General features: G+C 36.1%; 5 protein-coding genes and 1 non-coding gene across 12 annotated transcripts; 3 read left to right on the top strand and 3 right to left on the bottom strand.

Annotated features, from left to right (window-relative positions):
- Positions 1 to 2: 2 nt before the first annotated feature.
- LOC120261505 (melanoma-associated antigen 1) lies at positions 3 to 2,458 on the top strand. 3 transcript variants are annotated; one of them, XM_039269421.1, is made up of 7 exons: positions 3 to 120; positions 578 to 651; positions 741 to 987; positions 1,327 to 1,479; positions 1,574 to 1,679; positions 1,800 to 1,914; positions 2,209 to 2,458. In XM_039269421.1, the coding sequence occupies exons 2-7, from the start codon at positions 604 to 606 to the stop codon at positions 2,242 to 2,244; spliced, it is 705 nt and encodes a 234-aa protein (XP_039125355.1). In that variant the 5' UTR covers positions 3 to 120; positions 578 to 603; the 3' UTR covers positions 2,245 to 2,458. The 3 variants fall into 3 exon arrangements, with proteins under 3 accessions (XP_039125355.1, XP_039125357.1, XP_039125356.1); XM_039269422.1 differs by having other exon boundaries at positions 17 to 120; positions 575 to 651; XM_039269423.1 differs by lacking the exon at positions 1,800 to 1,914.
- Positions 2,459 to 2,574: 116 nt separating this feature from the next.
- LOC120261504 (5'-adenylylsulfate reductase-like 3) lies at positions 2,575 to 5,305 on the bottom strand. Of its 2 annotated transcripts, none has more exons than XM_039269420.1 (4): positions 4,991 to 5,305; positions 3,915 to 4,084; positions 3,699 to 3,823; positions 2,575 to 3,113 (listed from the first exon to the last, which is right to left on the bottom strand). In XM_039269420.1, exons 1-4 carry the CDS (start codon positions 5,171 to 5,173, stop codon positions 2,662 to 2,664), a joined length of 930 nt encoding a protein of 309 aa, XP_039125354.1. In that variant the 5' UTR covers positions 5,174 to 5,305; the 3' UTR covers positions 2,575 to 2,661. The 2 variants fall into 2 exon arrangements, with proteins under 2 accessions (XP_039125354.1, XP_039125353.1); XM_039269419.1 differs by having other exon boundaries at positions 3,915 to 4,105; positions 4,991 to 5,304.
- A 112-nt stretch (positions 5,306 to 5,417) lies between these two features.
- On the bottom strand, positions 5,418 to 5,509 carry TRNAY-GUA. The gene is given in 2 exon segments: positions 5,418 to 5,453; positions 5,473 to 5,509. It is a non-coding gene; the product is annotated as a tRNA-Tyr (tRNA).
- A 2,584-nt stretch (positions 5,510 to 8,093) lies between these two features.
- On the top strand, positions 8,094 to 9,308 carry LOC120260252 (aspartic proteinase CDR1-like). The gene has a single exon (XM_039267690.1). The coding sequence runs from the start codon at positions 8,094 to 8,096 to the stop codon at positions 9,306 to 9,308; it is 1,215 nt and encodes a 404-aa protein (XP_039123624.1).
- A 1,236-nt stretch (positions 9,309 to 10,544) lies between these two features.
- Positions 10,545 to 13,808, top strand: LOC120260250 (protein ASPARTIC PROTEASE IN GUARD CELL 1-like). The gene is made up of 2 exons (XM_039267689.1): positions 10,545 to 10,794; positions 12,778 to 13,808. The coding sequence occupies exons 1-2, from the start codon at positions 10,545 to 10,547 to the stop codon at positions 13,788 to 13,790; spliced, it is 1,263 nt and encodes a 420-aa protein (XP_039123623.1). The 3' UTR covers positions 13,791 to 13,808.
- Positions 13,809 to 15,276: 1,468 nt separating this feature from the next.
- Positions 15,277 to 23,278, bottom strand: LOC120262120 (calmodulin-binding transcription activator 1-like). Of its 4 annotated transcripts, none has more exons than XM_039270178.1 (13): positions 23,011 to 23,278; positions 22,397 to 22,516; positions 21,293 to 21,408; positions 20,955 to 21,043; positions 20,737 to 20,779; positions 20,207 to 20,384; positions 19,968 to 20,084; positions 19,545 to 19,876; positions 18,510 to 18,890; positions 17,642 to 18,324; positions 16,973 to 17,555; positions 16,096 to 16,416; positions 15,277 to 15,699 (listed from the first exon to the last, which is right to left on the bottom strand). In XM_039270178.1, exons 1-13 carry the CDS (start codon positions 23,048 to 23,050, stop codon positions 15,598 to 15,600), a joined length of 3,105 nt encoding a protein of 1,034 aa, XP_039126112.1. In that variant the 5' UTR covers positions 23,051 to 23,278; the 3' UTR covers positions 15,277 to 15,597. The 4 variants fall into 4 exon arrangements, with proteins under 4 accessions (XP_039126112.1, XP_039126114.1, XP_039126113.1 ...); XM_039270180.1 differs by having other exon boundaries at positions 19,545 to 19,786; XM_039270179.1 differs by having other exon boundaries at positions 19,968 to 20,081.
- Positions 23,279 to 24,037: the final 759 nt, after the last annotated feature.

Genomic DNA, 24,037 nt, shown 5'->3' with positions numbered 1-24,037 from the left:
ATTTTCGAAACCCGCGAGAGAGCTCTCACAGTGACAGGGCGCCCTTTTTCAGGGAGACGCTTGAAGAGCTCTCAGAAGGCTCCTGCTTTCCTTCCTCTCTGGTCTTCATTCAATCTCGGGGTAATTTTTCTCTGGTCTTTGTATCCCTTTTGTCATGTGAGATCTTTGATCTCTGTTTTTTTTTAAGGGTTTTTTTTTTAGTTTTTTGTTTCCTTTTGAATCGAATGACGTTCAATGGTAACAATGTTTTTGGATTTTTCTGAGTTCAGTTAGAAAAGATGCTAACTTTTCTTTTTTTTTTGCCATGGGGCAATGGAAAAGGCGACGGCTTTGTTGAGATCGGAGTGTGGATTTTAGGGTTCTTGATACCCTTTCCGTTAATTTCCCTAGGAAAAAAAAAAGCCTTTTTTATTTTATAATGTGGGTTTTCACCGTTTTGATTGAGGTTATTATTTCTATTAATATGAAGAAATTGGAAATTTTCTATCAGATTCATGGTAAAGCTGACTCTTTGAAGAAAATCTAGCTCAGTAGATATTTTAATTTGAGGTTTAAAGTTCTTATCAATTCTTAGCAGGAGTTTCATGCTTAAAAAGTCACAAGATGGCAAGCCACAATGAGGACTTGTCACAGATTGGCATCTCTCTAGAGGTATAACATTCTTCATTCACTCTCTGGATTTAGCACTCAAATGTTCAAAGGATTGTGTTGAATTACATTTGATGGACTCTATGCAATAGGAGAAAGACAAACTTGTTGCAGAAGTCATCCGCTATGTTTTATTCAAGACACACCAAAGTGGGGGATGTCCTATAAAGAGAGATGAATTAACTCAATTGATAACAAAGAATTATCACCAACGTTCCCTTCCCGCACTTGTAATAAGCGAGGCCAGAGAGAAGCTATCGAGTATTTTTGGGTATGAGATGAGAGAACTTCAACGTTTGCGTCCTAGCTCACATAAGCAGAGCCGTGCTTCTCAACAGAGTATGCTTCACATTCCATGATCGTTCATAAATAATTTATAAGGTCTGGTGAAAAAAAAATTGACTACCTTTTATCCTTTGATGTTACATCGAAGTATGGATATGCTAATGCCAGTTGGTGATTTGATAAACACCAACTGGGGTGCATGAGTTCTTGTTGTTCTGTTTTATTTTAGCGAATTAGTTCATTTGCTAGCCATTAATTGAACTGTGACTTGACAAAAGTTAACAATCAACATGGACACAGTAATATATAGTTTGAGTTCTAGATACAAATGTAAACATTCATCTGCTAGTTTAGCACCCTTTTTCGATTATTAATGAAGATATCTGCCTTCAGGTGCTATTGATCCAAAGTCTTATATAGTGGTCAGTAAACTGCCTGCTGACATCTATTGCAAATTTGTCAACAATAAGGAGAATGCACATGTTACTGGCTTCACCTTTGTCGTAATCAGCATTGTACATCTCGCTGGAGGTAAAATCTCTGAAGGTAGGTCTGTCTAAAACTCTTTTACAATAAATTTAGAAGCAAGTATAAATTTCTACTGTTTTTGATTTTGCCTCAAGTCACATGATTTTTACAGAAAATCTATGGCATCATTTGAAACGGTTGGGATTAAATGAGAGTGATGAAAAAGATCCATTGTTTGGCAGCACAAAGCAAGCACTAGAGGCACTGGTGCAACAAAGGTAGGTGCTGCCTTATTCCACTTTGTGTCAACATTACTTCAGTTTATGTTTCGTAATTTTGTTAATTATAATTATGTGGAAAGTTATGAAAGTACGGCCTTATTTATTTATTTATTGAAGATATTTACAAAAGGAGAAAGTTAATGGTCCTGAAGGCAACACAGTGATGTATGAACTTGCTGAAAGAGCACTTGATGAATCCGTGTATGATAAAGTAAAAGATTACATAGCACAGGTGCAGTCTGGTTATTAAAATTTTCTTACGTATCTTACATGTAGTTTATTTTTGTATATGGAATTGAATAAACCATATTGGTGTTAAGATAAAGATCCTTGCATGTTCTGAAATTAGAGTTAAAGTAACTACGAATTCGAAGTAGTAATGGAGTGTGCATGGATGACTTCTCTCATAAATTGGTCAAAGTTATAAGGATACTACTGTTATTGATGTCAATTGTATCATGGCCAAACTATTTGATGTTGCTTCTAGATCCTCTTCACACTATAAAAGGGTTTATCTTGATTGCAGATTGCAAACAAGGATGCTACTGCAGGAGCTCAATGAGTTTTCGGATATGAAGCCATGTTCTTGATGTTTGTTGCAGAGGATCAAGGCCGGTGTTGAGCTGTGATACCAAACTGGGGAACTTTTTTGTAATCTACCATAATTTTTCAGTTTAGACATGTTTTGTGAGTAATCAAACCATCACTAAATGATATGTATGTGGTCCGTTCTTCATCATGTTCAAGTGTTCAATCAACTTCTTATTTGGTGGATTTATTGTCATTGTTTGGCAATGGTTAATTTTATGTATAGTGTTTATGCACAAGCACAGCATCTTTGTACATATGACTGAAACAGCACAATTATGTTGGCAAAATAACCAGACAGGCTGGTTACTGTTTAAATTGATCAAATAATTACTTAGAAAACAAGAATGAACTATCCCCAGGAAAACTATTGTACAACACGGTGAACACCTTATCTTCTGTCAAGTGTTGATGGTGATCGGCCGGAACTTGAAGGGTCGCCGAAGGATACTGATGCTAGTGACTTTGAAGCCCATATCTTAGCATGCAGTGCCCCTTCCTGAAAATCACTTTGTTTGAATGGTATCAACTTACTGAAACTCTGCTTGGCTTGCAACAGGGATGCCTGGAAATAATCCCATGTGTTCAATGGACTTGCAGGCCTGATACGCTGTCCCCAAGCCCACATAACACATGAATTAAGTCTTGGAAGGAGAACATAAAGCATTCTCAACAAAACGAATGCACTTGATAGTGCCAAATAAGGGTCTTGCTCAAGTAATTTCTCCAGTGACCTTATCCATGAGAATGGACAATTTTCTTGTTCAGCAGCTCCTTTAAGTTCAGTTAAGTGTGCTTGGCCTTCAGCCTTCTCCACACGCAATTGAGACACAGGCTTGATGCCTACAACAGAACACAGACAACTCTTATGTGATACGAGAATTCATATAATCGTGGAAGGTCCATTAGGAAAAAATTTCTAGATTTAGCTACATCAAATTATGAAATCTTTTATGCTGCAGTTGAAAAATTCAGATTAAATTCAATGTACCTCTAAGCTGATTCAAATCAATAAAATGCAAGGTATCACTTAGGGCAGATATGTTTATTTCTGCCAGTTTACTTTTTCACTTTTAAGTGGCAGTATCTCACAACTAGACTCTTTAAAGATAAATGCGTGTGTCACATACTTTAAATAGAAACAAAAGAAACTATTAAAACCAGGCCTTTTTATTTTTCTAATCTTTTTATAAGTATCACATTTTCCATGTACTAGACTCAAATTCCGGTGAAATTGCTCTAAGAAAATCAATAAAGACTTCCACTTTTCAATACCAAGTGGATGAAGATTGTCATTTGGTCAAGGAGACACTAAACTTCAAGTTAGCTCCCATTGTAGGAAGCAGGTGTTTTATCCTACACTGTTAAATCAAATGTGCATTAACTAACATCACTTTCAAAAATATATTATGGTAGAAGACTGCTCACCTGTGACATCCATGTAGAAAGTAACAAGGGAACTAACAGCTCGTGATCCATGATGCCGCACCCCCATCGTAGAATTTAAAAGAAATAGCAGGGGAAACCCATGAACTCCATATCTTGAAAGTATGCTGTGATTATTGAACAGTAAACAAAATAATGCAGACCTAAAAATGGTAAGGACATGAAGGCATGATTAACAAATTAATTTTGGGCACAAACCTTGGTGGTATAACAGATTCTTCATATGCAAAATGAGGGATTGTAGGAAACATAGAAGACATGGCATCAAAGTTTGGTCTAAAACTTTTTGAGAAGGGACACCATGATGCATGAAACAACACAGCCACATGTTTTCTCTTGTTCTTGTGCACTATATTCAGTGCCATCCTCTGCAATACAATGTTGTCTCCCTGAGGGTAATCAAAAAATGCCAAATAATCATGCAACGTTAGCAATGGATTGTTTTCTAGTGCAAGCCAATTGTATCCTCACTATTGATCAAAAACTATCATTAGCCATGCACACATGAATGTATGAATATTATTGCTCTTCAAACACATGTTAACCCCATTTATTTTAGCACACAGCAACTACCACCTTAACATCTTACTTTTGCATTCTAGAATCCATTGTGGACGTCCAAGCAAATGAAATCCAATAAAAAAGAGCAAGAACCACAAGCTAAACGACTGAAATTTATGAAGATCCTAGATATTAAAACATTATAGTATGATACTTTAGAAACCATTGCAAGTATTTTAAGGACTGACTACAAAATGCCAGTGTTTTGTGCATGCATCCTATATCTTCTTGTTCACACGTTTTAAAGAGGAATCAATTATCTAGCTGACAGACAAGTCTTTCAGGCCGAAAAATCTAAATTCAACACTTTCCAAGCTAAATATCAAAATGAACCCTGCAAGCGAGAACTGTGTGGTCACTATGAGAAGCCTTAGATTCAAGATAAGCCTAAAAACAACACATAGAAAACAGCCTTCAAGAGCTATCTGCCATCATCCCCATACACACCAAATGGGTCATCTTTTAACCTTTAAATTACCAAATGCTATCTATACCTAATAAAGAATTCAATAATGAAAATGAACTATAATTCAAAAGTGTTCACAAATATTTTGATAAATATTTTTTTTTTTTAAAAAAAAAGCAAGAAGATTTAGAGAAAAGTTCAAAAATTTCACACCTCGAACGCTAGAATTTCGACAAAATTCATAAAACTTCATCAACTAACTAGCTCAAGGGACAACTGAAAACTCAAAAAACATCAAAGCACTCACCTCCAAGACACCAATTGGTGGAACACTGCCAGCAAGCAGAGAATCAGAAACCAAGCATTCATGAAGCCCCAGAAAGGAAGCCAGCGCCGAAACCCTTAAACAGAGCCCTAGCTCCTTTCCCCCAGCCGGTACCAAGAACGCCAGAAAAAGCACAACTCCAACGCCCTCAACCCTTATCGCCATGAACGCAAACTCGAGAAAATCTCGAGAGAGAGAGAGAGAGAGAGAGAGAGATCAGAGAAGGGGATGAAAGCCCTACCAGAGAATGGAGTCGCCGATGGAAAACTTCGCTTTGACCCCCTCTAATTTTCATATTTCTTTTTTCAGTTCACCCCCTCATTATCAAACTATTTTATTTCTCAACAATAAAAATAAAATTTTAATTAAAGAAATTAAAAACTAAATTTAAAAAAAAATAATATAATAATCCGACCTGCCGGATTCGAACCAGCGACCTAAGGATTTCTGACGGGTTGGGCCCACTACAGTCCTCCGCTCTACCAACTGAGCTAAGGTCGGTTTGTTGATAATCTTCGAATTTAAATATATAAAACCTAAATGTGAGATATTATATGTCAAGAGAAGTACTTATAGCGACATATGTATGTGTCGACACCAATTAAAAGTTACAGAGTTTTCCCAAAAATTAAAATTAAGTAAAATAAATAAATAAAGTTGGTTTTAATTTATTTATTAGACTCGATCAATACACTAGGATGAAGGTGACATTATTTCCCAAACTTCACTTAAAGTATCACGTCACAATGATATTTTAGTGTTCTTGAATGAATAATTTTGAGATCGATTGAACAAAAATTCAAATAGTATGACCAAAAAGTTAGTTACAAACATTGTGGTAGTTTAATCACACAAAACTTATGGTTTCTCTGTTTAAGGAATTAGAAATGATCAATACTCTATTCAATCAATACATAAATGGACATCAAATTCTTGACAAATTTGTTCAATGGCAATGAATAGCACTGGCTTTATCCTGCTAGTGATACACAGATATCCTCCACTCTATCCATGCTTTAACACCAGAAATTTTTATGCCGCATCATCTCACTGATAAGCTATGACAGAGATTCCAGCTTTGATCAATGGAATCCTATCTTTTAGCAAGATAAGAGCCTATGTGGATAGGCATCAAGTATGAAACCTCTATCATAGTTTATAATTTATCAGTGAGTATGAAATGAACCTCTATCATAGCTTATCAGTGAGATGATGCGTCATAAGAATTTCTGGTGTTAAAGCGCGGATAGAGTGGAGAGTATCTGTGTATCACTAGCAGGATAAAGTCAGTGCTATTCATTGCCATTGAACAAATTTGTCAAGAATTTGATGTCCATTTATGTATTGATTGAATACAGTCGTAGCTTAACGGCAAGACGATATCATGCCTTTCAAAGTACTACAATGTTGCCTATGGTGGACAAACCATGTGAGTATTTACAGCGAGTAGAAGAGGACATGTATCCATACCAAACATGCTACCGGGCGGCAGAAAAAGGCAGACAAGAAGAGTTAACTTATTACTTTGCCAGAGTGTTCACAAGCTTTATAATTAAGTTACATTATATGCCTCTCCATTCATCCTAATAGAGATATTAGACCTGCATTTCTTGATGCATCAGGTCAAAAGCTTGAATATTGGTTATGATTTCAGCGGTAAATTTATTTTGATGAAAGTCATGAAACCTAGGTTGTGTCAAATAAATGAAAATTCAATTATGATTAACTCACTGAATTAATCATCAAGCATGTACAAATACAAATAAAAGCACCAAAACCACATAAAGATTGTCGATGATCATGCATTGATGAAGACACAAGTGAAGATCTGAACTACAAGAAACTGAAACAAATTGAGAACTATGATCCTGAAACATAATTCCACAAGGGACGTCTAAGGTATATATTTTCATAAATATAAGATAAATAGTTCTGTAGTCTAGTAGTAGAAAATATCAAGACAGGTGCTAAAAGAAATATACAAGCCAAGAATAGCGCTAATATCATTTAATTATTTAATGATAAACATATAATTAAAAGCTAAGTTAAAAAAAGGTGATAAATAGATTAAAAGCTTATTTTTCGTTTAAATGTATAAGATAATACTGGCTTAGATGATAAGCCATATTATGTAGAATTCCCAAATTATCTTCTATTTGGTGTAATCAATACAAATAAAATCTAAATGTGCAATATATGTAAAGAGATCAAGTCCTCTTAGTGACATATATATATAGACACCAATTAAAGTTTACAAGAGTTCTTCAAAAAAAAATTGAAGAAAATAGTTGGTATGATCAGGTAATTTATTCATAATACTCCTTAATCCATACAAAATAACTAAACCACTGAAATAACTAAAATGGAAATAAGGAGACAAGTGAAATTCCTCAAGAAAAAAAGCCTTTCGATTTTTAGAATAATCTCTACTCATCATGTTCAGAGGACTTGTGAGTCATATTGAGAATTAAGATCATTCTGTGTATCAACAGCAACAGCACCAAGCTCTTATGTATACCCACAACTTGTTGAAATTCTTTATTCCAATTCAATGAATTTATCATACTGCATATCAAGTTATATTTTGCAAACTTAGTTTAATTAAGGTTCATGCATTGCATGCAAAAGGTAATATATAGTTATTGAAAGGGAGAAGTGAAATTTGCCACATAGCCTTTGCATGAGAAACACCAGAGATGACAAACATTATGATGAAAATGATCATCACCTCCCAGATGACACTTAAAATATCATGTCACAATGATACTTAAGAGTTCTAAAAAATGAATATTTTTTGAGATTGATGGAAAAAAATTTGCAAATAGTATGTCGAAAAAGTTAGTTACAAACATAATGGTCGTTTAATCACACAAAAGTTGCAGTTTCTCTGTTTAAAAAATAAACAATTATCAAGACTGTTCTAATCAATACAAATAAATATTTTTGAGATTAATGGAACAAAAAATGCAAATAGTATGTCTGAAAAGTTAGTTACAAACATTGTGGTAGTTTAATCACACAAAACTTATAGTTTCTCTGTATAAATTATAAGCAATGATCAAAACTGTATTCAATCAAAACAAAAATGGCCATCAAATTCTTAACAATATTGCTATCATCTTTCCTCCCTTGTTCAATGGCAATGAATAACACCGGCTTTATCCTACCAGTGATACACAAATACTCTCCACTCTCTCCATACTTCAACACCATTAAAAATTCTTACGACGACATCATCTCACCAATAAGCTATGACACAGGTACCTACTTGATGCCTATCCACATAGGTTCTCGTCTTGTTAAGCGATATGCTTCCATTGATACTGGCAGTGATCTTGTATGGATTAACTGCAAACCTTGCAACTCATGTCCTGAGAAAGAAAATCCTCCATTTGATGAAACAACTTCTCTCACATATCAGAGGTTCCCTTGCCTTTCTTTAGTATGTACCAAAGAAGAAGATTTCTCATGTTTGGATAATCGATTCTGCAACTTCCGAAGAACATATCAAGATGACACAGAAGTAAAGGGAGAGCTTGGCATTGACATTGTTCTGATCCCCCTTGCAAATGAGCCAAAGTTTGCAAACTTGAGCTTCTTCGCCTTCGGTTGTGCCCACTACAGTAATGGTAGTTATAACCGGCAGACTGAAGACGGTCTTTTAGGACTTGGTAGAGGGACACTGTCATTCATCAACCAGTTGAAAGCCGAAAGATTCTCACATTGCTTCCCTCCATTATATAGAAACGACGGGAGAGGAGAAATGAAGTTTGGTTCAAATGCTGAACTTATTGGAGGAAGAACACCAATGTTAGATGTCCCTGGGAGACAATTCAATTACTTTGTAAAGTTGCAAGGTATCAGTGTGGGTGATGTCAGACTGGACCTTCCAGACAGATACTTTGATCTAAGATCAGATGGCAATGGAGGTTTCATTATCGACTCCGGGACGGCATTATCAACCCTTTCCGACTATGCTTACTACTCAATGTTGCCAATGCTGGACAAAGCCATTGGAGTTAAGCGAGTGAAACAGAATATGTATCCATACCGAACATGCTACTGGGCGACAGAAAGGCAAACAAGAAGAGTTAGGTTAACTTATCACTTTGCCGAAGTTGACATCCCGTTCCATAGTTCAGGAGTGTTCACCAATTTAAATAGTTACATTATGTGTCTCTCCATTAATCCTAATGGAGATAGTGGACCTTCGGTTCTGGGTGCATTAGGCCAAACAGACTTGAATATTGGTTATGATCTCACTGGTAAATTTATTTTCATGAAACCTAGGTTGTGTTAAATAAATGAAAATTCAATTATGTTCAAGATACTGAATTGATCATCAAATATGTACAAATACAACCAAAACCAAAATCGCAGAAAGATTATAGATGATGATGCTGCATTAATGAAGATCTGAACTGGAAAAAAACTGGAAAAAACAAAGATCATAATATATGGTTCCACATTGGACATCTAAGATATATTTAGATAAATGGTTTCATATTCTAATAGTAGACAACATCAAGACAAGCGCCAGAAGGAACATACAAGCCAAGAAGAACATCAATTTGTTCTTCAGAGAGAGTGGCCATGTACCCAAACTGCTGATAGAATATGTTGAAGAACTTCTGTCTTGATAGAACATCGCATGGATGTGTTCCGCCAAGAATCCGATGGCTTTCATTGAGAGGAAGCATTACTTGGCCTGTTGGAGAAATCTTGTAACTCAGTGCTGGTGCCATGAGATTTTGCAGGACAAGGATGAGGACGAAGACAGTCGCTGCAGCCTTCGGAAAACAAGAAGCAGCCATTGTGTGTTGTTTGTATGATTTGGTTAATTAGTGATTAATTAAATTTTATTTATCATTATCGTTATTATTTAATCAGCACAAAGAATGAAATCCGAATCATAAGAATTATAAAAATAAATAAATATTCTAGTTCAAACCATATCTATTCTCATTAAGGGATTTACATTATCTGCCTTGACAAATAAAAATATATAAAATAAATTATTAAAACATAATAAACAACTAACACAAATACAAGGGGTGTATTTCTGTGTACACAAATGCTAGTTGTTCTTCACAATATACATAACCTTCCTGTCTCGGAGTGAGTTTTTTCCATGTATTCAGATGTAATGTTATGAACTTTTAATGTAATTTCGGTGTAATCTCCCTTAATTCTGTAATTAGATATTAGTCATTGTTCAAAAATAGATCATTGCAAGATTGAGTATAACCCGCAGGTGCCATTCAATGCAACTAGGTTAGTGGTTGTTGAAATACATGATGAATGTATGGAACTGGGACATACGTTGTAGGCCGAGTTTCATTTTCCAATTGATTGCCCAATTGATCTTCATTATTATTCATCGTTTTATTTTCCTGTCAATGATCCTATACCGTGGAGAGCATATTTTCATGTTGAGGATTCGAATATGAAGGTAGGTTCTTATTTCACAAAAATGAAGGGTTTATTGAAACTATCGACTGCTCGTAAATCAAATTAAGTGGCATTTCGAGGGTCTATGGTTAAGATTCATTCTCCGAAATACACATTAAAGGAAGTGGACTTCAAACATGTCCCATACGGTGAAGTTTGTCAGGCTATATGCCGTAGGAATTCGTTATTATCAACATTGAATCCTTTACGTCTATTGCCTGGTGAGTCTTACAAGGATAGGGCATTTAGCTTATGTGGACCACTCGGGGATAATGATTCTCATGTGCAAAAGGATATGGAGACAATTGGGACATCTATTTTGGAGGTCAGGACAAGTACGTCATGTGAACCACATACCAGCATAAGTATGGAACTGGCTCAGTTGGGGGTCTTTATAGGGAAATCTATTTCTGAGGCAATACGGAAGTTACAAGGCAATTTGCCCGTTACTTTGTCATCTAAACCGATCTAGGATGTATGTGCCGCTGCGCGGCCATATATAAATAATATATGTAAGCAATGGGTGTATTTCTGTAATTTCTCCATATTCTTAATTATTTTAATGATGTAATTACGTACTCGATGTGTTCTTATTTTATTTATATGGAATATTTCTGTATTTCATTTGTTTGTTTCTTCGGCAGCTATACTTACGTTAATATTTCAATACATTACAAGATAATTGTACATACGTCGTTACATATAACCCACCATTGCATTTATTCAGATCTGTACAAACGTGGTTTCTACACTGTCCCATGTACAATATAGGAGTAATGCAATTTTCAATGTATTTGAGTATTGTCCAGTTTTTTATTCCGTCTCATCTCGGTAAACAAACCATACTGAATACCGCAATGGCATTTTAATGTAACGTTGAAGGTCTTCAATGTAAATATTACCCGGTTCATTGACTATGATCTTCTTCTCACAGATTATTGAGTACCTGGACCTAAGAGAGGATTTTAGTAATGCGTTCGCTTTTTAATTATCATTATCTTCGAATATGTCTTCGAATTTTGGAAGTGTCGTTCCTCAGGGTCTTCTGTCTTTCAACCTACGACACCTTGTAGTACGTTTGTTGGCTTCTCATCCATAAACATCATATTCTGCTCTGGTAATTTCAACACTTTAACACTGCCTATTATGTAAAAGGATATTAACATTTTGACTAACTTCTCCCTCTAGTCTTCTTTCGTACCGAGTGACGATAGACTCAGATAGTTTACTGATTTCTCACCCGCTCACCCGCTTTGATGGTATTTGCATCAAATTTAATTTGTTCTGTAATATACTTAGTCTTCGAATGTGGTTGTTGTTTCTTCGTGATATAGCTTGTATTAATACCTTATGGGTCTTGACACCTGTCGTAGAAGAGTTGTCTGTATGCGTATCTCTTTATGTTATATATTGTATTGTACCTTAAACTTCGTGTATCTGTTCCTCTAATACATATACATGTTAGGGAATGCCATTTTTGCGTCATATATATTTGTTCACTATTTCATGGTGTGTATTGTACACTTCCGGCTACTATTTTTATAAAATTAATATTTATTAACCTATACTATAGATTATACAGTTAAACGTCTACTTATACTTATCTTTATTTCTATCTCTAGTAGTTCAACCGTTTTCACTTGGGGGAATTGCATCTACAGCCATGTTGGCTCTCCAGATATTTCCTAGAGAAGCATGTGGTGGGACCCACTTACTATTACAACGCGGAAACGAGCGGGAACTTTAATTCAAAAGCACCAATCCTGCGATATCAATGTACTTAAAGAGTTCTAAAAAATGAATATTTTTGAAATTGAGGAAAAAAAAATTGCAAATAATATGTCCAAAAAGTTTGTTACAAACATCATGGTCGTTTAATCACACAAAAGTAGTAGTTTTTCTGTTTAAAAAATAAACAATTATTTTATTCAAAAAATAAATAATTAAATAATTATCAAACCTGTTCTAATCAATACAAATGAATATTTTTGAGATTGATGGAACAAAAAATGCAAATACTATGTCCAAAAAGTTAGTTACAAACATTGTGGTAGTTTAATCACACAAAACTTGTAGTTTCTCTGTATAAATTATAAGCAATGATCAAAACTGTATTCAATCAAAACAAAAATGGCCATCAAATTCTTAACAATATTGCTATCATCTTTCCTCCCTTGTTCAATGGCAATGAATAACACCGGCTTTATCCTGCCAGTGATACACAAATACTCTCCACTCTCTCCATACTTCAACACCATTAAACATCATCTCACCAATAAGTTATGACACAGGTACCTACTTGATGCCTATCCACATAGGTTCTTGTCTTGTTAAGCGATATGCTTCCATTGATACTGGCAGTGATCTTGTATGGATTAACTGCAAACCTTGCAACTCATGTCCTGAGAAAGAAAATCCTCCATTTGATGAAACAACTTCTCTCACATATCATAGGTTCCCTTGCCTTTCTTTAGTATGTACCAAAGAAGAAGATTTCTCATGTTCGGATAATCGATTCTGCAACTTCCGAAGAACATATCAAGATGACACAGAAGTGAAGGGAGAGCTTGGCATTGACATTGTTCTGATCCCCCTTGCAAATGAGCCAAAGTTTGCAAACTTGAGCTTCTTCACCTTCGGTTGTGCCCACTACAGTAATGGTAGTTATAACCGGCAGACTGAAGACGGTCTTTTAGGACTTGGCAGAGGGACACTGTCATTCATCAACCAGTTGAAAGCCGAAAGATTCTCACATTGCTTCCCTCCATTATATAGAAACGACGGGAGAGGAGAAATGAAGTTTGGTTCAAATGCTGAACTTATTGGAGGACGAACACCAATGTTAGATGTCCCTGGGAGACAATTCAATTACTTTGTAAAGTTGCAAGGTATCAGTGTGGGTGATGTCAGACTGGACCTTCCAGACAGATACTTTGATCTAAGATCAGATGGCAATGGAGGTTTCATTATCGACTCCGGGACGGCATTATCAACCCTTTCCGACTATGCTTACTACTCAATGTTACCAATGCTGGACAAAGCCATTGGAGTTAAGCGAGTGGAAGAGTACATGTATCCATACCAGACATGCTACTGGCCTACAGAAAGGCAGATAAGAAGAGTTAGCTTAACTTATCACTTTGCCGGAATCGACATCGCCTTTTATAGCTCAGGAGTGTTTGCAAAATTAAACAGTTACATAATGTGTCTCTCCATTAATCCTAATGGAGATATTGGACCTTCGGTTCTTGGTGCATTAGGCCAGACGGATTTGAATATTGGTTATGATCTCAGTGGTAACTTTATTTTCATGAAACCAAGGTTGTGTTAAATAACCGGAATTGGCTCATGATGGCTATTCGTAATTCTGGGTTTTGGTTTTAGGTTTCTGCTGTTGTTCTGTTTTGTTGCCTTGTAGGCGCTTTGTTTTCTTGTTAGTTTCCTAGCTGCTGAGAAGCTCTTTTAACCAAAAAAAAAAAAAAAGGTTGTGTTAAATAAATCAAAGGTCAATTATATATGTTCAAGATACTGCATTAATAATCAGATGTGTACAAATACAAACAGAACCAAAACCACAGAAAGATTATTTGTAGATGATGATGATGCATTGATGAAGACACAAGTGAAGATTTGAACTAGAAGAAACTGAAACAAATTGAGAACTATACATGATCCTAATACAAAATTCCACGAGGGATGTGAATGTCTAAGATAAAATTTTCCAGAAATATAAGATGAATAGTTTCATAGTCTAATAGTAGACAACATCAAGACAAGTGCCAGAAGGGACATACAAACCAAGAAGAACATCAATATCTTCTTCAGAGAGAGTGGCCATGTACCCATAGTGCTGATAGAATATGTTGAAGTACTTCTGTCTTGATAGAACATCACATGGATGTGCTCCACCAAGAATCCGATCTCTTTCATTGAGAGGAAGCATTACTTGGCCTGTTGGAGAAATCTTGTAACTCAGTGCTGGTGCCATGAGATTTTGCAGGACAAGGATGACGACGAAGACAACTGCTGCAGCAGCCTTTGGAAAACAAGAAGCAGCCATTGTGGTGTGTTGTTTGTATGGTTTGGTTAATTAGTGATTAATTAAATTTTATAATAATACAAGTTTGTATATATTATTTTTTTTTAAAATTTATCGTTATCTTTAATATTTAATCAGCACAAAGAATGAAATCCGAATTATAAGAATATTATAAAAATAAATAAATATTCTAGTTCAAACCATATCTATCCTCATTGAAGGATTAACATTATCTGCTTTTTTAGGCAAATAAAAGTATATAAAATATACTAATAAAATAAAATAAATAACTAACACAAATACACACAGAGTTGAAGAATTTATTCAAATAAATAAATAATTAAAAGAGAGGCAAAAACTAGCTGCGCTCATAAGTAGGAGGGAGCACGCACTACAAGGACTGGGCACTCATTTTTTTAAAGTTTACGAATAAACCATCTTTAATAGTATGAAAATCTTATAAAATAATCAATATCAAACTTCTTGAAACCATCATCCAAACAACCAAATTCTAGAATCTACACAAACCCAAATACAAAACCAAAGTGAGGGAGAGTGAGATGCGTCTGAATCTGAATCACAGAAATTAATCCACAAAAATGCATACAAACTCTCTACATAGAATCCATATTCGTGTATATACATAACCAACATAACAAATACTGGACACAAGATCCCTTTTATTTAATTAAACCTGTCAAAAATTATTGCGATAAAAAAATTCGCACTTGATATTTAATATAATATATATATATATATATATATATATATAAGAACCTGCGGCAACCAAGTCTCTATAATCAGAAAACAACAATGTACATTACAACTACAAAGAGTCCAGGAAAGAACAAAAAGCACACAGCATTACATTACATTACATGGTTTTCCAGACTTCTTCCATATAACCATAATTCTATATATATATATAAATATAATGTCTTTGGCGGCAAAAGGTCAGATTATTCCACTAAATTAGTAGGCTATTCATAAAAGCATACTAATTTTTGAAAGGCAAACAACCGGGGTATGTACATAACAGCATTTGGACAACAAGAGGCTTTTCATTCTGTGACAGCAATACCAAGCAACCTAGGCAGCATTAAGCATAAGGAATTAATGTGTCATCATCACAAAGCTCCTCGAGACCAGTCATGAAATCACCATCAGTAGCATCTGACTCATTTACATCATCCTGCATGACCTGTGAATTTTAGAAAGACAAATGTCATTGCACCAATCTTGGGTGTAAAGATTAAAATTATTTCCCATATAATCCTCTAATTTTGGGGCCTAAGAGGAACACATGCAATGGACAGGAGAAACTAGCTTAAAGATAAAAGCTGCATTTCTAATGAAACTTGAATCAGCTCTATGTAAAACCTAATGATGACACCATCAGTTCTATGTAAAATTACTGTGCTAAAACCATGAGCAAACTATCAGAATTTTAAATAAATTTTAAAATACATGAAAAACTAATGTTCCCATGATCAATGCGCAGAAAAATAAATATCCACTGATTCATTAAGATGCTCATTAAGTACGTTCAATAAGATACCAGCCAAACAAAAAAGAAAACGAAAAGAGGAAGAATTACCTTGGAATCCTGGAGTTCGGTGACAATGGTCATCAATCTCCTGTATTGATCTCTTGCTTCTGGATACTGGACCATAGATCTCACCCTAGCAAGTGCCTTCTCCAGCCTGGCCTCAGTCTGTTTCCTGCCATCTTGCCGGAAGTCATAATCATCATTGGCCTCTTGTGCTTGCACAGAAGGGCCCACAATCTGCCCTTCTGGCCGAAAACCACGCAATCCACTTCCTTTTCTCCTCCAACGCAGTATAACTTTCTCCACAATTCCAACAGACCACACAATTCGTCTATAATGTTTCCGTACTTGGTGACCACGAACATGAGCCTGACATCATCAGAGACAGTATATCAAAATCATGGCAGCTTGCCCAAACCCCATTATTTTAACTCATTCTCTTAAACTAACAGTCCTCTAAATTCAGAATCCCTCAAGTAGACTTGACAAAGCAGAAGTTGGCTAATAATGTTAAATAAGCCTAGTCATTCAGAAAAAGAAGTCTTTTCTTCCTCAACACCATATAGTAACTAATTTGTGTAAAGAAAAAAACAGATAATGTTATATCAACTTAACAATTATTAGGATCCTTTGTTTTAGATACCATTCTCTTTATGTTTGGAGGAAGCAATCATGTGATATAGTTATCACTAAAAGAAACACAAGTCATAAGTAGCTGACAAATGCAAACCCATAAAAATACGGCAATAGACAACTTCATGCCCTTTTCCACAAACATTACCAGTTAACAAAGTATCAGATGTAAATTACAATGTTGACAGCACAAATATAAGAAAATGAAAATAAATAACAATAGAGACATCATGGCTTGATATAGGTTAGATAAATCATAAGAAGAATGCTCGAGGAGGATTAGAATATAAACCTGGATCTTGACTATCCGTTGCCGGGTTATCAAGAACTCCCTTCTCCCTTTCCATCCTCGAAATTTATTTTGTATTCTTATTGCAGCAACATGCACAGGCATATCATGCTGTCCAGTTTTAACCGACTTTACAGATATAAATGAAAGTGCACGTTCATTAGATAATCCACGCTTATCATCACCGCATTCAATTAATTTCTTCCTTTGGAATGAATGAACTCTATAAACTTGATGGATACGAGCTGCTGCTTGAGCAGCATTCCTTACAGCACTCAGTGAGTCTTTCATTGAGAGTCCATCTGGCATATCTTCATAAGAAATCTGCAGAGCATTCTTTTCTCCAACATCCTCAACAGCTTTGACATCAGAAACATCCCCTGCATTGACACCACTTGAGTCCTTTAAAGTAAGGGTAGAAAGCTGGGATGTTAAGGAAGCCTCAGCCAGGAAACCAGAAATCCCTTTGTGGCCATTTACGGATGCTAAATCTGCAGGTGTTCTCCCAGAAGGAAATTCAGGAGTTGGATCTGTTAGCAAACCTGGAGCAGCACCCAGGGCAACAAGGGAAACAACCATCCGTTCTCTGTAATATCATGTGAAGTCCATAGTTTTTAAATAATAGTGACAAGAAATATAAAAGATAATCAGGCTGAAATTAGAGACACGTACCTTCCACAGAAGGCAGCCCAATGAAGGGCTGTCCACCCATGCACATCTCGGAAGTTGATGTTAACACCTGCATTTGTTATTGGTTCTATAGCCCAATCGTAACCCAGAGCAGCTGCTAAATGAAGTACTCCAAGTCCCTCCTTGTCTAAAACACAAGGACCTTTGCCCCCTTCAGCAACTTTACAAAGAAGCCAAGCATACAGCTTCTCCTTCAATGGCTCCTGAATCAACACATCCCTCAGGCTTTCAGAGTACAACTCTTTGTTATTGGCCCAATTCAAGTCATCACTAACTTCCACAGGTGGCCAGCCAATTACACTGCTTGAATAAGGCATGCCACCACTATTGTCAAAGAGCTCTGAAGGTTTCACTGATTCAAGACATAACATTCTCTCAAAGCGCTGTAAATTTATTCCATCAACACTGCTATTGTATGGATCTGAAGCACCCATAGCTCGATCACGATTAACTCGAAATTCAAATTCCCGAACTTCACTGCAAGCCAACCTGTTAGATACAGTAACATAGAAAGGAACCCTCCCAGATTTATGTTTAGGAGCATGACAACGGAGAATATCAAAAGATATAACACTTGCTAGCACTTCTACTTCCCCAAACATGCACGACCATTTGCAGTTTTCCACCTCATCTCTGCTTCTCAAGAATTTTCCAGTTATTAGAACCTGCTTATTCACAAAGAATAAAAAATTAAAGCCACACCATCAGAAAGATGAGGACAAGTTCACATGACAATCCAAACTACAATCATACATGTATCTGTACTATAAGTTTGATTACCGCTATTAATCATGAAAAAGAAATATTAAAAGTAAATGAGTAGTTTGAGAGACTTGACAAGTTTCCATACCTCAGTTTCTTTATCACCATAAGACCAGTTTGGAGAGAAGTCAATAATGCTGAAAAGCTGATCTTGCGAAAGGGAAGGGCTTATTAAGCATGCATCCAATTGTTCTTGTTTGGATGGATCCTCAAGAACACCACCGCTTTCCACAGAGTCCCAGTAAACATCAGAATTGGAATTTAATTGAGCATCAACTACTTCTCCAAGTTCTTTGCTCATCCATTTTGAGAAACTGTCATATTTCTTTAAACCTTCTTCAGGGTTAGACAGGCCCAGAGATCTCTGCTTTATGAGGGATGGTAAATCGATATTCCCTTCTCTATAAAGACCATTCATAAGATCATCACTTCGTGAAGTGCCAGATGGACCAGCTCCAGATTCAGGGAACTGCATAAAAACGTTATAAGCCATTGTTAAACCAAGAAGCAAGAAAATCAAATGAATTTGGCACTGAACAAACAAAAGCAAAAGCAAAACCCTTCAGGCTGCCTTTAGAGCTATAAGTGCAAACTAGTTCAACTTGATTAATTCAGTTTCCAACAATAAGCTAACAAGCAAAGGATGCAACAGAATTGACTTCTAAACAAAGTACAAACCAAGGATTCACCAAGCCTAAGACATCTGAGAGTCTACTTTTATGTTTTTTTTTTCTTTTTTATTAAGGAAGTCATCATATACTAAATTTTATGTTCCAGCCCTGCCTCTAAAAATGTGAAAGCAAGCATGCCATTCAAAAGGAGCCTAGTTAAAATTTGATCTTATTATCATTAATATAGGATAACAATCTCTTTAAGCCTCTGTAAGAATTTCATATATTGATAATTTCTTGGCAGACAACAATAACCAAGTTGATGTGTCACCACAATTACTAGGTTTCTTACTGAAGTGCATAACCTTAGATTCTTCCTGATACCACTAGTGAGCACACAAAAGAAACCAATCACTTACAGGACATTAACAACTAAGCCTTGGTATGAGCAACTTGAACCTGATTTTCATGAGATTTTTGAACCGACATAAAAAGGTAACCAGCCATAGTACCTGCCATATTGCTTTGCCTTGAGTATTATTACCATCAACTTGGCTTGTAGTCAAATCATCCATGAGAAGTTCCATCAGTGGTGAGGCCTCTAGGTTTGCAACACCACCTCCTATATCAGCTTCTGTCCCAGCCATTGGTTGGAAAAATGTATTCTCGAATCCTGCAGTAGAATGTTTGAAGACATCCTCCCAAGACGCCAAGTCAAATTGAGTACGAGGCCCAGTGAATGTGAATCCAATGCCTGATTCATCTAAAACTTTAGTAATATCCTCTTGAGCAACCGAATAAAATTCAGATTCAGGTGCTGCTCCCTGAAAACTTTCATGGTTACCTGGAACACAACACCCAGTTTCCAGTTAGGTACCATATTCTAAGTAAAATTACTTAACAGGAAGGAGGAAACAAAGGCTTGCTTCAACTACCTAAAGATGGAACTGGAGTATAAGGATTCAAGGGGTGTGCATCCCTCACATGTCCATCATCATGCTGTTGCAACGCAGGGAAAGGGTGGTATCTGGAACTTGCTTGACAATTATCTGCTGCATCGAATTTCGCTTTAGATACACTGGAAGAAAGGATGCATGATCGGGAATATGAATCAGTGATTCTATAGTTGGTGCGTACAATTGATCATTCATCTATCAGAAACTCTATTCCTTACCAGATTCAGCATCTTCATATTCTGAAGTTTGTGCACTGATTGGGCTTTCTGCATCCATGGCCCGGGAAGGTGATGGGTTCTGATTTGTGAAAGAACTAGAACTGGTTGGTGTAGTTATATGAGCACTTTGCACAGGTTCTTCAGCATCCCTAGATCTATTAAAGTTTGATCTGTTACCCTGAGAAGGAAATAATAGATTCTAAGGACAACCAAAAACAAAGATCCAAGTTTTGATAAAAGAAACTTGGAGGAAAAAAGGAAAGGCAAGATAAATACACACACACACACAAAAGAAAAAATAATCCCTAAAACTCGGTCATGATTCTCAGGTCTCCCCGAGGGGGTCTACAGTAGGAAAAGAGGATTATGATAACTAATAACCTTGACTTCAAGTCCTCAACATGAATCCACCTAATTGAAAAAATGGCACTAGCATAAAATTAACACTTATTAACAATATGCAAGACTCAATCATGATAGCTTTCATCATCAGAAGAATAGAGAAGACAGTACAGAAGTTGAATGATAACCTTGACTTCAAGATAGTGCACAAGAACAATGTGCATGAGATCCCTGCAAAAGCAAAAAATTACAGAACATGAATATTTTCCACCACATAAAGAAAAAGCACAGTATACATCTCATTTCATAATCAAATACTAAACCAGCTAAACCAACCATGCCACTATGAGGTAGAAAAACATATATGCATCTCATCATACTTGTTAAACACAATATCTGCACTTACTCATCAAGTAGCCAATAACTCCGTCTTTGAAAGTTTTCATTTTCTTCTCCATGAGCATAGTAACAGTGCAGCACATCAACACTTTCAGCCTGAATATGGCTTTAAACATTAATGTTACTGTTTAAATATGTCAGGAAACAGGCTCAATATAGTAAAAGCATCAAACATGTACTGTGAAATTTTTAAGCTGCAGGGATTGGATTTTTAAAACTAAAATTTGCACCATACAAACTTCAATGTAATTGTTCACCCTATAACCGAATTATTTTTTAAAAATATAGAAGACTTATTTGTATTCATTCTCAAACAAAACAAAAATTAAATCTATATTTACTGACTTTAAGCCTCTCATGAGCTTCTTTGACAGTCTTTCCATCTTTTTTCTTCCTCCAATTATGCCCATCCTTCCGGAAGTATCTCAGTACCTTCCGATCAAAAAGGAAAAGTGAACCGCCTACACAATGTTAGAATGTCAAATCAGCAATTTGTCACCATTGACTCTTTGCAGTAGCATAAATTTGAAAATAGTTTCAACTAAAATTTTACCATCACAAAAATCAATTTTCATTTTCAAATGTCATCCATAGGTTACTATACAAAAATCTACATTTGCCTTGAGACCAAAACAGGAATTTAAAAAAAAAACTCACCAGGAAAATGTCCACATATTAAATAAAAATAAAATGGCAGAACAAAAATGCCTACACCAGCAGTTCATTGAACCTGCAATTGATATAAAAATCCTATGTAAATCATCCCTAGAAGCATCTGCGTTAAACCCAGCCTCTCGCCACCTAACAGTAACGATCCCTTGCATGGGTAAAACCACGAATGATTAAAAAATTCTCAAATATGACTCACAGAGCAAGAGCAATGTCGGGCTAATTATTCTGTGAGACCTTATGTAAAGATCCAGAAGCCAGAAGCTTCTCTGGTTATTGATACTCACACTTGCTCCATAGTCCACGGAAAACAAGGCCATGCTCATTACCTCTGACAAGAGCAGCCGCAAATTCTCTATTCCTCCCCATCTCTAATCTCTTCTTGTCCGTCCATTCTCATTTTTTTTTCTTCAACAAAACATCCCATATAATTCACTTTAATCAATTCCCCTCCCTTCCAATTCCTGACAGCTATAGCCTTAAACAGGTGTATGCTATTTATCCTTTGAAGGCTTCTTACTTTTCTTCTTTTTTGTTGTTTAGAGGAAAAAAAAAAGAAAAAGAAATCAATAAACCAAATACATTGAAACTTCTTACATTTTTATAATAAATCATAATTCAAGGGGGAAAAAATCACTGTTATGTCTGTCTTGATGCTGCCACAAGTGGATGATATTGCCCAATATATGCTCATGCTAATTTATACATATCATACAAGTAAATTGTAGAATCATGAAATCAGAAAATGCCAATAGCTAAAAACTAAAGCAGGGCACATACTCCGCGGTTTATTGGGAGGCTCTGGAGCAATACGAAACTTCTGATAGTTCCGAAGGATTTCACAAATTTCAGCAGGGCGTAGCCATCGATTCTGGGCTTCCACAAGAATCTGCTCAATATCTGAGATACAACAATGTCAATGTTAGCTTCCAGAAACTATGGATAACAAAACGCAAGCAACTATGCAGAACCCATTGCAAATAAAGGATAAAACTCCACAATTATGAAAGGCATGAGCCACGTCGAGCGAAGATTGACTCGTTCCACTGGAAGTCAACTTCAGGAAAAAGAAAATATAAGAACACGAAAACAAACTCAAAGATTTTTAAGCAGATAGAGTAATAATAAATTTGACACTAAAACCAATAGCGAAATCGATCAAAGGAACACTAGCAAGAAGTCAACGGCATGTCTTGTAAGCTCGTCATGGACATCTACATAGCTATTTTGCAGTATAATCGAAAAAAGAGATCTTTTTTCACAAATCCAGTCCCATTCGTTTATTTTATCAACAACCACAACACCATAAGATCACCTCAGAAGGAGCGGTTCCACATCAAAGACAACCAAGCAAAAAAAAACCCTAATCACAAGAAACCAACTACAATTTTTACCTAATTGAGGGACTGCTCCATGCCTCCGTGAATCCGCCATCGACGAATCTACAACACGAGAGCACCCAGGCTTGAAATCAACACTGAAACAACTCCACCAGCCAAATCAACTCGAAATCAGCATTAGATCGGCAGATCGGAAGCTAAATAGCACAAATCAGTGCTCACGAATCTTCCAGGAAGCCGGATAAAGGAAAATTACGGTTTCAAAGGAGTATTAAAATCGAAGAGTAGAGAGAGATTGGGGAAAAAATTAGGGATTTGGTATTTCAATAGGAATCAATGAATGCGAAGCCGCCGATTCGGACATATATAAAGAAAGAAAGATGTGTGGAAATAACTCGTGCTGACGATCGCACGAACATACGCCTTCTGTGCGCCGTACATTTGCTTCGGGATCAGAGAAGTACACATCTTGACGCAATCATGCGGTGGAAACTCAACTAGCAACGTGCTCAAGTGATTGACAGTAATACCGTTGTGATAGTCACAGTATAACGAAAGTGCCATCGATTCATAGCCGTGAGATTTGTCCGATATTGGATATGAGCGGATCTCGGCGTAGATCTACGGTGAAGAACAAACATAATGTGACAGAAATACCCTTGCTGGTGTTACTACGTTGTCTCAGTGGAAATAGAGGCGTGGATGTCGCGTGTGAGCGGGTTGACCGTGTTTGTGTGGGTAGCTTTCGGGTTAGTTTGGTTACCATATGGTGACAATAAGGACACGGTGACCTATAGAGTACAAAGTTGAGACAAGCCACGGGAGTTTGGGAATTAAGGCGGAGAACTGTGTTGGTTCAGAGACTGAGGTTTTCAGACACCACATCATACTGGATTTCACTGCCGGCCAGGATATTTATTTATTTATTATTATTATTATTTTATATTTATGGGGTTTTGAATATTGGAAAATTGGTGAAAGTTTATTAAAAAAGGTGAAATTGTTTTAATTAATTATAACAGAAAATTATGCACGTTTTGCTAAAAAAAAGTTTTGCCATGTGAAAGTAATCGTTTCTTCT

Source organism: Dioscorea cayenensis, chromosome 5 (genome assembly GCF_009730915.1).
Source record: "Dioscorea cayenensis subsp. rotundata cultivar TDr96_F1 chromosome 5, TDr96_F1_v2_PseudoChromosome.rev07_lg8_w22 25.fasta, whole genome shotgun sequence".
Taxonomy (NCBI): Eukaryota; Viridiplantae; Streptophyta; class Magnoliopsida; order Dioscoreales; family Dioscoreaceae; genus Dioscorea; species Dioscorea cayenensis.
Note: the sequence above shows the minus strand (reverse complement) of the source record. Positions and strands in the feature narration are given on the sequence as shown.